General features: G+C 35.9%; 2 protein-coding genes across 3 annotated transcripts; both read left to right on the top strand.

Moving 5' to 3' along the window:
- The first annotated feature begins 160 nt into the window (after window positions 1–160).
- ftr97 (finTRIM family, member 97) lies at window positions 161–7378 on the top strand. 2 transcript variants are annotated; one of them, XM_051139400.1, is made up of 16 exons: window positions 161–408; window positions 557–1244; window positions 2088–2183; window positions 2323–2556; window positions 2661–2820; window positions 2917–3048; window positions 3829–3924; window positions 4036–4164; window positions 4264–4365; window positions 5084–5203; window positions 5314–5409; window positions 5730–5840; window positions 6033–6134; window positions 6237–6341; window positions 6618–6707; window positions 6803–7378. In XM_051139400.1, exons 2-16 carry the CDS (start codon window positions 672–674, stop codon window positions 6826–6828), a joined length of 2172 nt encoding a protein of 723 aa, XP_050995357.1. In that variant the 5' UTR covers window positions 161–408; window positions 557–671; the 3' UTR covers window positions 6829–7378. The 2 variants fall into 2 exon arrangements, with proteins under 2 accessions (XP_050995357.1, XP_050995356.1); XM_051139399.1 differs by having other exon boundaries at window positions 4027–4164.
- A 377-nt stretch (window positions 7379–7755) lies between these two features.
- Window positions 7756–12935, top strand: ftr79 (finTRIM family, member 79). The gene is made up of 12 exons (XM_051139401.1): window positions 7756–8485; window positions 8594–8689; window positions 8828–9061; window positions 9688–9847; window positions 9935–10069; window positions 10166–10258; window positions 10458–10577; window positions 10710–10805; window positions 11554–11670; window positions 11810–11905; window positions 12082–12189; window positions 12341–12935. Exons 1-12 carry the CDS (start codon window positions 7913–7915, stop codon window positions 12424–12426), a joined length of 1914 nt encoding a protein of 637 aa, XP_050995358.1. The 5' UTR covers window positions 7756–7912; the 3' UTR covers window positions 12427–12935.
- The last annotated feature ends 1313 nt before the right edge of the window (window positions 12936–14248 follow it).

Genomic DNA, 14248 nt, shown 5'->3' with positions numbered 1-14248 from the left:
GATTGTCAATGAATCTGTTATATCCTGTGAAAGAGTAAGAATGTTAATCTGTTATGTGGTCCGAAAGAGTAAAATTGGTTCATCGTCACATGAAACTGAATAAAGATTTATTATACTTTATTCAGTGTCCCCATCTAGTGGCTATACTGAAAAACACAACTGAAAAGGACACTCGATCACATATTCACGTGTCCTCAGTAGCTCCGAATTTCATTTAATGCTTTTAACAGAACTGGGTGTTTGTCTTTCTTCCTTTAAATGTCCGCACTTAAAACTAATACTTAATATTTATTACGCAATTAAATGCACTTTGGACAAAAAAAAAGTTTCAAACCGCGGATCAAAGGTCGAAATTCGTCAAACGCTTCCTGCCACCTCATTTTGACGCACACAACGAACTGTCATCAGGTAAATACAAAAATGTGCTTCAGTTTTGTATTTAAACTGTATTTCTGTGTTGTTTTTGTATTTCAGAAGTATTGTTAGCCTTATATTATTATTTTTATTCATAGGGTTACACAAATTCTTTACTTTCACTTTCACTCTCTCATTTTAGATTACACGACGCATAACTTTTCTAACCAGAGCGATTTTTTTGGTAAACACGTTTTTGTGAAACGACAACATCAGGACAAATCTTTTGTAGTGTCTTAGAACGTGTTAGCAGCGAAATGGCAGAGGCTATACTCGGAGATCACGACCAGTACAGTTGCTCGATATGTTTGGAGTTGTTGAGGGATCCTGTGACAATTCCGTGCGGACACAGTTACTGCATGAGCTGCATCAGTGAGTGCTGGAATACGAATGATCAGAACGCGATCTATAGATGTCCGCAATGCAGACATGCTTTCGATTCGAAGCCGCCGCTCAACAGAAGTACAATACTTGCTGAAATCATGGAGAAACTGAGGAGCACAGAGCTGCAAGTGTCAGAGTCAAATCTTGCTGGACCTGGAGAGGTTGCGTGTGATTTCTGTGCTGGAGAAATGATCAAAGCTGTCAAGTCTTGTCTGGAGTGTCGAGCCTCTTATTGTGAAACACATGTACAACCCCACTATAATGTTCCTGCCCTGAGGAAACACAAGCTGGTCAAAGCTGCAGTCATCCCAGTGTGCCCCAAACATGACAAGCTCCTTGAGGTTTACTGTAGAACCGACCAGAAATGTGTCTGCATGCACTGCTTACTGGATGACCACAAGGGCCATGACACAGTGCCATCTACAACAGAGCGCAAGGAGAAACAGGTAAAGATGTCAATCTTTTTTTTTTCTTTAATGACTTGTAAAGGCTGTCAATAGATTAAAATTTTAATCACGATTAATCGCCATTAATCGCACTCTTATCAAAAATAAGCAAAGGCCATTTGTTTAACACATTCATTTTGTCATCAAAAGCCAACTGCATTGAACTGACCGAATATACCTACTACTGTACACTGATCCATTCAGAACGACTAAACACAGCAATTATATCCATGACAAATCAAAACATTATCCTGAATGTGTGTGGAAACAATGTAAATGTACTCACATGTGTCTGTGTATAAATACTATCCCTGCTGATGAAACCATCACAAAAATTCTAGTGGTTTCCACTACAAATACCATCACAAATATTACAAACCATCAACTATTAACCATCGAAACCATATAAAATGTTTTCCTGTTGTGTGTTTTGGGACATATTCTATTACGATTTAGTGGTTTCAACAAGCCACCAATAAAAAGCGACAAAATAGGGACCATTACAGTTTCCATTAAAACCAATACAATTCTCATTTTAACCAGTATCACAAATTCTGTGATGGTTTCTATTGTTTTTTTCTTTTTTAGCAGGGATGTGCATCCAGAGCACACATATGTTTTTTTGTGCCAAGTGTGAAATGATGTAATTTTATGTGCTTTAGTAAATTATTTGTGTTTCATTATTTTAAGCATTTTGAATTAACCACATAAGTCGCTTTATTAATCACATTGCAGAACACATTAACTTTGGCAGCCCTACTTATAACATAATGTAATTACAAAATGCTACTGACAAATGTTTCAGTAAAATTTAGCAGACTGTCACTTGTGATTCGCCCTTAGATAAAACTCACACACTCTCAGACAAAAGTCAAGCAGACAATTCAGACAAAAGAAAAAGAGCTGCAGAAGATGAAAATGGACATCACGTCCCATTCGGTAAGTTCTGATGTAAAACTAATAACTTGGACACTTACACAGAATGATTCTGCATTTATCAGCTGATGCAAGGTTAATCACTGCCATGTTGGATCTTGTAATTGTAAACAACAGTTTGTTTTTGTTTGGTTCTCCTCAGGATGCTGCAAAGAAGGCAGTGGACAACAGTAAGAAAGTCTTCAGTGAATTAGTCAAACTTATTGAGAAAAAAAGCCTTGAGGTAATTGAAGAAATAAAAGCTCAAGAAAAGGCTGATCTGGATCAAGGCAAAATGCTACAAAAGAAGCTGGAGGAGGAAATTACTGGGCTGAAGAAGAGGGAAGGAGTTCTAGAGGATCTTATACAGACAGATGACAACATCCAATTTCTTCAGGTACAAGCAATATAAATTATATGATTACATATTAGACATAAAGGACTGTTAAAACATTGCTAGTCATTCTGAAAGTTAGTCCTTGAATATTTTCTCTTTATCAGAATTATGAGTCTGTATCCTCTTCATCTGGATCTGATGAGTTGCCCAGTTTCTCATTTCATCCATACTGCTCTTTTGAGGATGTAAGTAAACTTATATGCGATCTTACTGGGAGACTGGAGACTACTTGCACGCAGGAAATAAGCAAAACAGTTAATAAAGGTACAGTAACAATGATTTCCATTTCTGTTCTTGAGATCTTGCATTTAATTGTGTTTGTGAGTGATGAAATGGTTTAATATAATCTTTTACTTTTAGTTTTAGATTTGTCAGCAAAGAGGCCTTCATCTGACATTGTAGTTGGAGACAGAGTCCGCGTGAAGCAGTCTGTTGTTACTCCAACACACAAATGGGGATCGGTTACTCATTCGAGCATTGGTGTTGTTAAAAGTGAGAACACAGACTGATATTGATTTGTATTTATATTATACATGGCAATTTATATTTATTCACCCTCCAGGTATCCTAAGTGTATATGACTTCCTTCATTCAGACGAATACAATCGGAGTTATTGTAAAAATTATCATGGCACTTCCAAGCTTTAGAATGGCATGGGTGGGTGTTTTTCTTAATCAGTCCAAAACAAGTCCAATAAAGTGTATCCATCTATAATAAAAAAGTGCTCCACACAACTCCAGTGGGGTGAATAAAGGCCTCCTGTAGCGAAACGATGCAGTTTTGTAAGAAAAATATCCCTATTAAAAGTGTAGAAATCACTTTAAACCACCTTGCGCCAACTGATCGTACACAGAAGCATTTCGGAGCGGATGAAATAGGATGTTTGCGTTGCACATGCACCAGTGAGTCTCGCTATATTTTTCTTACAAAAATGCAGCGATTTGCTTCAGCAGGCCTTTATTCACCCCGGACACATGTGAGGCACTTTTTATTATAAATGGATGCACTTTACTGGACTTGTTTTGGACTGATGAAGAGAAACCTGTGCCCATGCCATTCTAAAGCTTGGAAGTGTCAGGATAATTTTTAAGGTAACTCCAACTGGATTTGTCTAAAAGAAGGAAGTCATATACACCTAGAATGCCTCAGGGGTGAGTAAATAATTGGCTAATTTTCATTATTGGGTGAACAATCCCTTTAACGTCTATAGTACCACAGAGTGAGGAACTGTGATAGTTTACATTATTGATTTTTTGTTTATACTAATGCAGAAATTCAGAATGATTTGTTGACTGTGGATTTCCCTGAACAAAGAAACTGGACTGGAGTAATTTCAGAAATGGAGCGTGTGACCAGTGGTGGTTCAGGTAATCTACCATATTCATCAAACAATGTAATGCTGTAATATATAGAACATTTAACTTTTACAATATTACACATTGCATCTGAGCAGTTTTGTAATATTTTAGTTGTTGCAGACTTGTCAACCAAAAATGGTCTAATGAACATCAAGGTTGGAGACAGAGTCAGAGTGAAGCCATCCATTACGACCCCAAAACATAACTGGGGTAGAAACGTCAGTCATAAGAGTGTGGGCGTGGTAAAAGGCAAGATCTGTTTTTTTTCCCCCTCATATACTCTAAATAATTTATCAAGCTATTTCTCACTAAAGTACAAGTGTTATAATATGAACTTGTTCTGTTTAGACATTAAAGATGATGACAGTGTGGTTGTTGACTTCCCTGGACATGCAAACTGGAAAGGAATTCTCACTGAAATGGAGCTAGTAACTAAGGATGAAGAGACTGGTAAATAAAAGTTTAAGCACTTAAGTATTTAAGTAAATATTTTAAGTTCAGCAGAAACACTTTTAAAAAATAAAAGGCTACAAAGGGTTCCGCAGTGAAGATTCCATTAAGGTTCTTTATGGAATCATCAATGCCAATAAAAGAACCTTTATTTTTAAGAGTGAATATGACTCCAAGCAGCACATACACTTGAAGTCAAAAGTTTGCATACACCTTGCAGAATCTACAAAAAGTTAATTATTATATCAAAATAAGAGGTATCATACAAAATGCATGTTATAGGTGAATTGATAAAAAATGACATTCAAAAGTTTACATACACTTGATTCTTAATACTGTCTTGTTACCTGAATGATGCACAGCTGTGCTTTCTGTGCTTTAACACTTTTTGAATTTGAAGATCAGGGTAAATTTAACTTATTTTGTCTTCTGGTGAACATGTAATTATCTTCTGTAGCTTCTGAAGGACAGTACAAATGAAAAAAATATGATATTTAGGCAAAATAAGAAAAGTGTACACATCATTCTGTCCAGAAGTTTACACCCCTGGCTCTTACTGCATCGTTTTTCATTCTAGAGAGGTTATTTTAACAAAACAGTTGTCTGTCTGTAGAATGAGGTGCAAAATGTTTAAAACAACCACATTTGATCCATGAGAGAATAATTTATGAGAGTCTTCCATCAAAAACTCATCTTGTACCTTCATGTGACATTTCAGGACCTTCAAATCTGGACTCCACTATTAAGGTTGGAGACAAAGTTCGTGTGAAGCCATCTGTTGTTACTCCAACACACAAATGGGGAGCAGTCACTCACAAAAGCATTGGTGTTGTTAAAAGTAAGAGAGTTTTGTAACATATTAGTCATTCAAAATAATGAATATTTAGAGTGATAATTACAAGCATACTTTATATTAATGATTTTTTTTTTTTTTTTTTACATTTGCAGAAATTCAGAGTGACTCTTTGACCGCAGATTTCCCTGAGCAAAAAAACTGGACTGGTATCATTTCAGAAATGGAGATTGTGGCAGGCGCTGGTTCAGGTTGTTGACTGTATTTAAAGTGAATGTGCTTGCTGTAATATTTTACTTGTTTCAAATTTGTCAACAATAAATGCTCCAGTTCACATCTGAGAATCTTGTTGTCTGTTTAGACATTAAATGTGATGATCGTCAGTTTGTTGCCTTTCCAGAACATGTAAATTGGAAGGGAATTCTCTCTGAAATGGAGCTAGAGACTAATCATGATGAATTTCATAATTACACATAGTATCACAGTATTTCCATGACATTTAAGTAGCAGCTATTCAACAGAAATCTCCTCTCAGACATTCATGACGGTCCTTGCATTTCTGGATATTCAGGTCCGGAGTCCGTTTTTAAGATTGGAGACCAAGTTCGCGTGAAGCCGTCTGTTGTTACTCCAACACACAAATGGGGAGCAGTCACTCACAAAAGCATTGGTGTTGTTCAAAGTGAGAACACTGTCTGACCATGATTTCTTTACTATGCATTCCTTATGCATGTGTTTTGTTTTGTTTTTTTGATTAAATACAATGATGAATTTTTTGTAGGCTCAGTCTACACCACAGAGTGAGAAAAAAGGACACATATATGATAAGTAATGATTATTATGTGATTATGATATTTTTGTTTTTATTCTGCAGAAATTCATAGTTCTCTTGAGTCACTGATTGTAGATTTTCCTGAGCATAAAAAATGGACTGGCTTAATTACAGAAATGGAGCTTGTAACCGGGGCTGGTTTAGGTAATCTTCCCATGTATTTTTTTTGTATCTATTTATACTTGGTCGTGAAAATGCTTTCTATGTTGTCTTAATTTTCATATTTTTTGACAAAAAACATTTCAGATGACATTAAGGTTGGAGACAGAGTCAGAGTGAAATCTTCCGTAATTACTCCAAAACATAACTGGGGTGGACATGTCACACACAAGAGTGTTGGTGTGGTAAAAGGCAAGACCTGTGTATTTTTCTTAAAGAACAGACTTAAGGCGAAATAAACTAGTTTCATATATTTATCATATACTCTAGCATCCAAAAGTAAAGAAAAATCTCTTATGCTCACCAAGTTGCATTTATTTGATCAAAAATACAGCAATATTGTGAAATATTTGTACAAGTGTTTTCTATTCGAATGTATTTTAATGTACACACAGTGTCACATTTACATTTAGCATACATAGTTGCTCTTGGAAATGACCTATTTTAAGTGGTTGTTCTCTCATCTAGATATCAAATCTGAGGATGTGATTGTGGATTTCCCAAGTCACAAAGGCTGGAAAGGCATTCTCTCTGAGATGGAGTTGGTAAACAATTCAGGTCAGTTACTTAGAGTTTTTTTTTTTTTCCCTGAATTAGTTTTTGTTTTCCACCAACATGTAACCAAATTATTAAGCCTATCTGTTTATCTACAGATGCTGATGTTTTAGGATCCTCCTAGATTGTGAGGATGTGACTGTGGACGTTTCTCCTTACCTTTTGCTTTTGTGAATGAGTTTTGATCACTGACACTTGCCCATGTCTTTATTTGTAAGTTTGTTGTCATGTGAACATGAAAAATGAGATACACTTTTGGTTTCAGTCTTACGGTTTTCATACTGGTTTTCTTCACAGCACAGCAGAGATATTTTATTAGACAGAAGCTTGTGTAAATGGTTCTTTTCATTCAGGTGTTTCAAATCCATTTGCAATAGCAAACCATATTTTGTCTTCAATTTGACTCGTACAATTGCATCAGAATTTATTAGCTACAGCATGGGTGCTGCAGTTACAATATTTCTACATATATAGACACTGAATTTTATCAACTGAAATCTGTTTCAGCTCTGGGAATGAGTGCATGTTCAATCTCAGTTATGAATCTAAAATGATTAATTTCAATTTAATAACAATGTCCTGTCAAAATGAGGCACAAATGCAAATGCTGCTAAACTAGTCTCTTTGTCTTTTAGATTAATTAAATAAACTTCAGCCATTGTGGCTAAAGCTTAGGCATTTTTGTCTTTTCATATATTGGTCTACATACATCTGTGGTCCTGGTTTTGTTATTGTTTTGTATATTTTTTTCCTAGCTGAGGTTGTGTTATAATTAAAGAATCATAACAAGCTAATTAGTATAGTATAGTGTTGACCATACAGTTTAGTTTGTATGCATTACTAAGTTTCATGCTCGACAAAACTACATTTCCCACTAGGCCGTGTGTGCGCTCGACTAAAATGCTTCCTGTTTCTGCCAGTATGTGTCTCCATCTAATGGTTACACTGAAAACCGAAAAAACTAAAAAAAAAAAAAATATACAACCTTAATTTAAAGCACACCGATCTCTGTTATGAGGAAAATAGGAAAACAATTTTTTTTTTTTTTTTTTTTTTTTTTTTTTAACCCTGCCGACCTCACATAAGCGCTTGGAGTTTTACAGCTAGATTTGTGTGTATTATGACGAATCGTTTCTTGCTTTCACTTTCACTCTACCGTCACTTACGTTCGTGGTTGTTTAATAACACAAGAAACTTAAGATAAAGACATGGCAGAGGCTATACTCGGAGATCATAACCAGTACAGCTGCTCAATATGTTTGGAGTTGTTGAGGGATCCCGTGACAATTCCGTGCGGACACAGTTACTGCAAGAACTGTATCAGTGAATGCTGGAATAAGAATGTACAGAAAGGGGTCTATAGATGTCCACAATGCAGACAGACGTTTAATTCAAAGCCACCGCTCAACAAAAGTACAGTACTTGCTGAAATCATGGAGAAACTGCGGAGCACAGAGCTGCAAGTGTCAGAGTCAAATCTTGCTGGACCTGGAGAGGTTGCGTGTGATTTCTGTGCTGGAGAAATGATCAAAGCTGTCAAGTCTTGTCTGGAGTGTCGAGCCTCTTACTGTGAAACACATGTACAACCGCACTATAATGTTGTTGCACTGAAGAAACACAAGCTGGTCAAAGCTGCAGTCATCCCAGTGTGCCCCAAACATGACAAGCTCCTTGAGGTTTACTGTAGAACCGACCAGAAATGTGTCTGCATGCACTGCTTACTGGATGACCACAAGGGCCATGACACAGTGCCATCTACAACAGAGCGCAACGAGAAACAGGTGAAGATGTTCATGATATGTTTGTTTTTGATGACCTGTAACTTAACAAAATGCTATTGACAGATGTTTTCAGTAAGATTAAATGGACTGTGACTGATTTACCCTTAGATAAAACTCACAGACACTCAGACAAATGTCAAGCAGACAATCCAGGCAAAAGAAAAAGAGCTGCAGAAGATGAAACTGGACATTGCGTCCAATTCAGTAAGTTCTGATGTAAAACTAATAACTTTCACACTTATACAGAACAGCTGTGCATTTATCAGCTGACACAAGGTTAATCATGCCATGTTGGATCTTGTAATTGTAAACAACTTTTTGTTTTGCTTTGGTTCTCCTTAGGATTCTGCAAAGAAGACGGTGGAGAACAGTAAGAAAGTCTTAAGTGACTTCATCAAATTTATTGAGAAAAGAAGCGATGAGGTGATTGAAAAGATTAAAGCTCAAGAAAAGGCTGATCTGGATCAAGGCAAAATGCTACAAAAGAAGCTGGAGGAGGAAATTACTGAGCTGAAGAAGAGGGAAGGAGTTCTAGAGGATCTTATACAGACAGATGACAACATTCAATTTCTTCAGGTACACTTTAAGTTGTTATGATTACTTACATTATTAGATGGCTTCTTGATTTGGAGTGGTCTACACTGTAAAAAACAATTTGCTGAGTCAACTTAAAATAATTTGTAACCTGGCTGCCTTAAAATTTTAAGTTCAGTCAACTCAACAAAAAAGTTTATTCAACTTAAAATTTTAAGTTGATTCAATTTAACATTTCAAGGCAGCTGGGTTACTTACCCATCTGTTAAGTTTAGCAAACACAAATATCTGAGTTGTTACTTAGTACAACTTAACATTTCAAGTTGACTAAACTTATTTTAGTTGACTGAACTTAAAATTTTAAGGCAGCAGGGTAACAAATTATTTTAAGCTGACTCAACGAATTGTTTTTTTTATTTTTTACAGTGTATGGTGGTTCATATTTCCTAATATTTGCTGTCAATTATGCCAGTGCTGTATATCAGTCTGCTCGTCCGGGTAACTGAAACAGGTGTTACTTTCATGTCTTTCATATCACACCATAAGCTCTCTTTTTTCAGACAAACACAACTGCCATCTTTTTGTCTCAGTTATGAATTGTAGTGAAAATGACTATGGAAGGCTTCATTATTATTACTTTAATATTAATGTTGAATGCTTTTTTTCAGAGTTATGAGTCTGTGTCATCTTCCTCTGGGTCTGATGGCTTCCCCAGTCGCTGTTTTAAGCCTTGCTGCTCTTATCCCGATGTAAACAAACTTGTTTGTGAACTTAAAGAGCAGCTAGAGACTATATTCAGCCAGGAAATAAATAAAACTGTTCAAAAAGGTAAACTTGCTAAGGGTTATTTTTTTAACGGTTGTGTTTGATTGTATCTCAGTCTGAGGGATGATATAGGTCTGTATGTTTTACCAGTTTCAGATCTGGCTGTAAAAAACAATCCAGTCGGCATTAAGTTTGGAGACAGAGTCAGGGTGAAACCTTCTGTTAAAACCCCAAAATATAACTGGGGTGGAGGTATCACCCATAAGAGTGTGGGAGTGGTAAAAGGCATGTATTATTCTCATAAACACAGATGATACATTGTGCTGCAACGCATCCCAAATGAGCATGTGCAGCACGCTCATTTACATGTTCTTCTTTCAGATATTAAAAGTGATGAGATTTTGGTCATTGACTTTCCTGGATTCGCAGGCTGGAAAGGACTTCTTTCTGAAATGGAGCTGGTAACAGATGATGGTGAGTGTGGTAAATATACAGAACAGAACACATTTTTTTCTCATCTAATTAGTAGCTACCCATCAAAAATAAAATGAGGAGAACATTTTTGCTACAGAAATTTGATGCTATACTGTTTTAACCCATCTACAGTGAGTGAGGCATATGAGAGTGCCGCATCAGTAAATCATGACATTCTGTTCTACTCACTGTATTTCAGGATCTTCAGCTCTCAGCTGTAATATTAAAATAGGAGACAAGGTCTGTGTGAAGCCGTCTGTAGAAACGCCAAAGTATCTATGGGGTTCAGTCAGCCACAAAAGCATTGGCAGTGTTATAAGTAAGGACATCATCTGCTGTATTGATCTGACAGTTTGATACAAAACTTTCAGCTATTATTTACAATGAATCATATATGTGATTAGGTATAAACAATATTTTTTAAAATAATAAAAGATTTTCTTCTTTCTAGGTGTGCAGGGTGAGACCGTGACAGTAGATTTCCCCGAGCAGGAAGGTTGGATTGGTGAAGTTTCTGAAATGGAGCTTGTAGTCAGTGCTGATTTAGGTATTATAACTCAATAATAAATCAAAATAATTAAATCAATAGTGAAGTTTATATTACATACATATTTAGATATATACACTACCGGTCAAAAGATTTTGAACAGTAAAATTTTTAATGTTATTCAAAGAATAACATCTCTCTTCTGCTTCTGCTTCATTTATTTGTTCTAAAATACAACAAAAACAGTACAATTTTCGAAATATTTTTACTATTTAAATGAACTGTTTTGTATTTTAAATATATTTTAAAATGTAATTTATTCCTGTGATTTCAAAGCTAAATTTTTAGCATCATTACTCCAGTCACATGATCCTTCAGAAATCATTCTAATATTCTGATTTGCTGCTCAAAAAAACATTTTTTATTATTATTATGTTGAAAACAGCTGAGTAGATTCTTTTCAGATTTTTCAAAAGAGCAGCATTTATCTAAAATAGAAATCTTTTGTAATATTATAAATGACTTTATCATCACTTTCGACCAATTTAAAGCGTCCTTGCTAAATAAAAGTACTAATATCTATATAAAAAAAAAAGTTTTACTGTTTTTGCTTAAGCATAAGCATAAGAGTGAGCAGAAGAGACTTCTTTAAAAAACTGGTAGTGTACTTTTATACAGACATATACTTTTTCTTTTTTTATCTATTAAACACATTTCTTCACGTTTTTTACATTTGAATGTATTAATTTAGGTTTGCTTAATCTAGGTGTAATGTAATAGCCTAAATCAATGTCTAACACCACTTTAGGGTCCCCCAGTCATGCCTGCTTCAAAATAGGAAACAGAGTCAGTGTGAAATCTTCAGTGAAAGATCCAAGACATGGATGGGGATCAGTCGCTCACAGCAGCATCGGTGTCATTAAAAGTAAACACACTCAGCATCTGTCGCTGATTTTATTAAATTCCATTTTATATATTGTGAGTTACCTGAAAATGAAATTAAACGCAGTCCTTCACACATCAAATGATTTTGGGGTTATTAATGACTTTCTGTTTTTTGTCAGGAATCCAGGGTGAGTCTTTGACAGTTGATTTTCCTGAACAGACAGATTGGACTGGTGTCGCTTCAGAAATGGAACTCATAAACAGTAATGTTTCAGGTAATATGATGGATATTAGGATATAATTGAAGAAAAACCTGCAAAATCAAATATGCTGGTTGCAAATGTAAATGTTTCCTTCCATATAAAATGCCACAGATACAGGTTAAATACTTTATTAGCCTGATATGGTTGATTATCTCCATTGACCTTACTAATGTTCCTTTATAATTCAGAAGTGCTGAGTTTAAGACCTGGAGTGAGGGTCCATATTAAACCCACCATCAACACTCCAACACATGGCTGGGGAAATATCACCAAGCACAGCACTGGAGTGGTCGTAGGCAAGTGTTGATAGTCAGTGAGAATGAGCTGAAGAAATACAGTATTTAAGTCACAACTAGCATTTTCTGTTTCATATGTGCTAGTGGTGCTTTCTTGGAACATCTCCAAGGGTAATCGTAACAATGTCTTTCTTCCCAATGTCTTTAACAGCTATAGATGGAACCAAAGTGACTGTAAACTTCCCTGAGCAGTCTGATTGGACTGGCATTGTCTCTGAGATGGAAGCTGTAACTTAATGATGATGCACAGCATCCAGAGGCTGTTCACTACATTTACAGTGTGCAAGAGTTTAAAATATATAGATTTTTGGGAATAATGAGTCTGCTGTTATGGCTGTAATGTCCTGACCCTTAACATAATCATAGTTATTTCATAAAGATGAAAGGCATATTGCCGTTAGCATAATATAAATGAATGTGTTAACAATATACACTAATATGTGCTAATATTAGCGTTTAGATTCTTTTTGTTTTGAGTAGCTGCTCACAGGTAGGGCTTGGTTTCTTGTGTTGATTTAAAATTCTTGATTCTTTTATGACTTTTAATTATTATATGTATGTCAGTCTATGTCAACTCCAGTCATCAAACTCCCAGAATGTTTAAGATGATTCATCTGATTCAGCTTGTTGACATAGACACATCTAAGGTAGTAAAAAAAAAAAACATTCCAGTAACTGATCTGGAATTATTTGTGAACACACAAAAAACAAATGCAAATTGTCTGATTTTTTTATTTATTTATTAAAACCTTCTGAGAAAAATGCTTTTCCTTATTTTGATGTTTTTGAAAAAGACACTGATATCCGTCCATATGCCCATTTTGTCTCTGCTGGTCCAGTCAAGCAACTTGTCAAGGGTCAGCTCGCTCTCCAGATGTCAAACGCATACATGCTGAAAAATAACATACACAGCACCAAACTATTCTATGGGATCAAAACCTACCCATCATTTTCTAATCATGGCAGTTTTACTGACCTTCAGAAGACAGTCAGAGACATCCCGAGGGATGGATTTCATTAGGAAGAAGGATCAACATGCTTAGCTCCTCCTATTTATATGGTAACTCCAGCACCTGCAGTTCATACTCTAGGATGCATCTATAGGGGAACGATTTTGATTTGGTACATCATTTCCACAGGCCGGCTCTCATTCTGATAGTAGACAAATGGCATCAAATGTAGAAATGAATAGTAGTGTCACAAATCCTGTCCTTGGTCTTTGGTCTGCACACCACCAGAGGTCGCCTTGCTATTTCAGTGACTCACACACTACACTGACTGTTGACTGTTATGTCACCCTGGACTACATTTCCCATGCTACACTTCTCTGTTTGCACACACAGCAACAGCCAATCACACATAGTATAAATACAAAGTCCCAACCATCATTTAGGGCAGAGTATTGTCATTGTCTCCTTTGGTCCAGTCAAGCAGCTTGTCAACCGTCAACTCGCTCTCCAGCTATCAAACAAACACACATGCTGAAACATAACATAGCGTCAAACTATTCTATTTTTCTGACCATAGCACTTTTGCTGATCTTCATAAAAGGGTCAGAACCATTCTGAGGTTTGTTTGGAAGAAGGATTAACATGCTGAGCTTTTCCTGTTTGTATGGTCTATATGATGTATCTTTTTCTCATGGTACATCATTTGCACAGGCCGGCGCTCACTGTGATTGAAGACAAATGCCGTTACATGTAGAAATACTAGTACATACAAAAAGGCTTTCAAAACTCAACACGAACTTTATATTCATTTTTCATATACACCCCTGAAATAAAATGCAGATCACACCTGGTTTTAAATGGCATTTTTTAGTGGTTCTTGTTTCAAATCTGTGCATCCAGGTCCCTTTGAAGTAGATGGCATTAACCAGAACTAGTTGGGCCAACCCATTTACAACACCAGGCTTAAGAAGATCTTTAATTTTATCTGCAGAGAGATAAAGTAATTTATACTCTGCCACACATAAAGCAAATATATATCCAAACACACCAGCCTGTAATTTTCAAGTAATTCTTTGAACTTGTATTAAATTGTTTATGTGTGTATGATT

This window comes from Labeo rohita, chromosome 20, assembly GCF_022985175.1.
Source record: "Labeo rohita strain BAU-BD-2019 chromosome 20, IGBB_LRoh.1.0, whole genome shotgun sequence".
Lineage (NCBI taxonomy): Eukaryota > Metazoa > Chordata > Actinopteri > Cypriniformes > Cyprinidae > Labeo > Labeo rohita.
This window is presented reverse-complemented; position numbering and strand designations above follow the sequence as displayed.

Coding starts and splice junctions, on each gene's coding strand:
- ftr79 (XM_051139401.1), top strand. CDS start 7,913: ATGGCAGAGGCTATACTCGGAGATCATAACCAGTACAGCTGCTCAATA. Junction 8,690..8,827: donor TGGACATTGCGTCCAATTCA/GTAAGTTCTGAT, acceptor GGTTCTCCTTAG/GATTCTGCAAAGAAGACGGT. Junction 11,671..11,809: donor CAGCATCGGTGTCATTAAAA/GTAAACACACTC, acceptor GTTTTTTGTCAG/GAATCCAGGGTGAGTCTTTG.
- ftr97 (XM_051139399.1), top strand. CDS start 672: ATGGCAGAGGCTATACTCGGAGATCACGACCAGTACAGTTGCTCGATA. Junction 3,925..4,026: donor TGTGACCAGTGGTGGTTCAG/GTAATCTACCAT, acceptor GTAATATTTTAG/TTGTTGCAGACTTGTCAACC. Junction 5,841..6,032: donor AAGCATTGGTGTTGTTCAAA/GTGAGAACACTG, acceptor TTTATTCTGCAG/AAATTCATAGTTCTCTTGAG.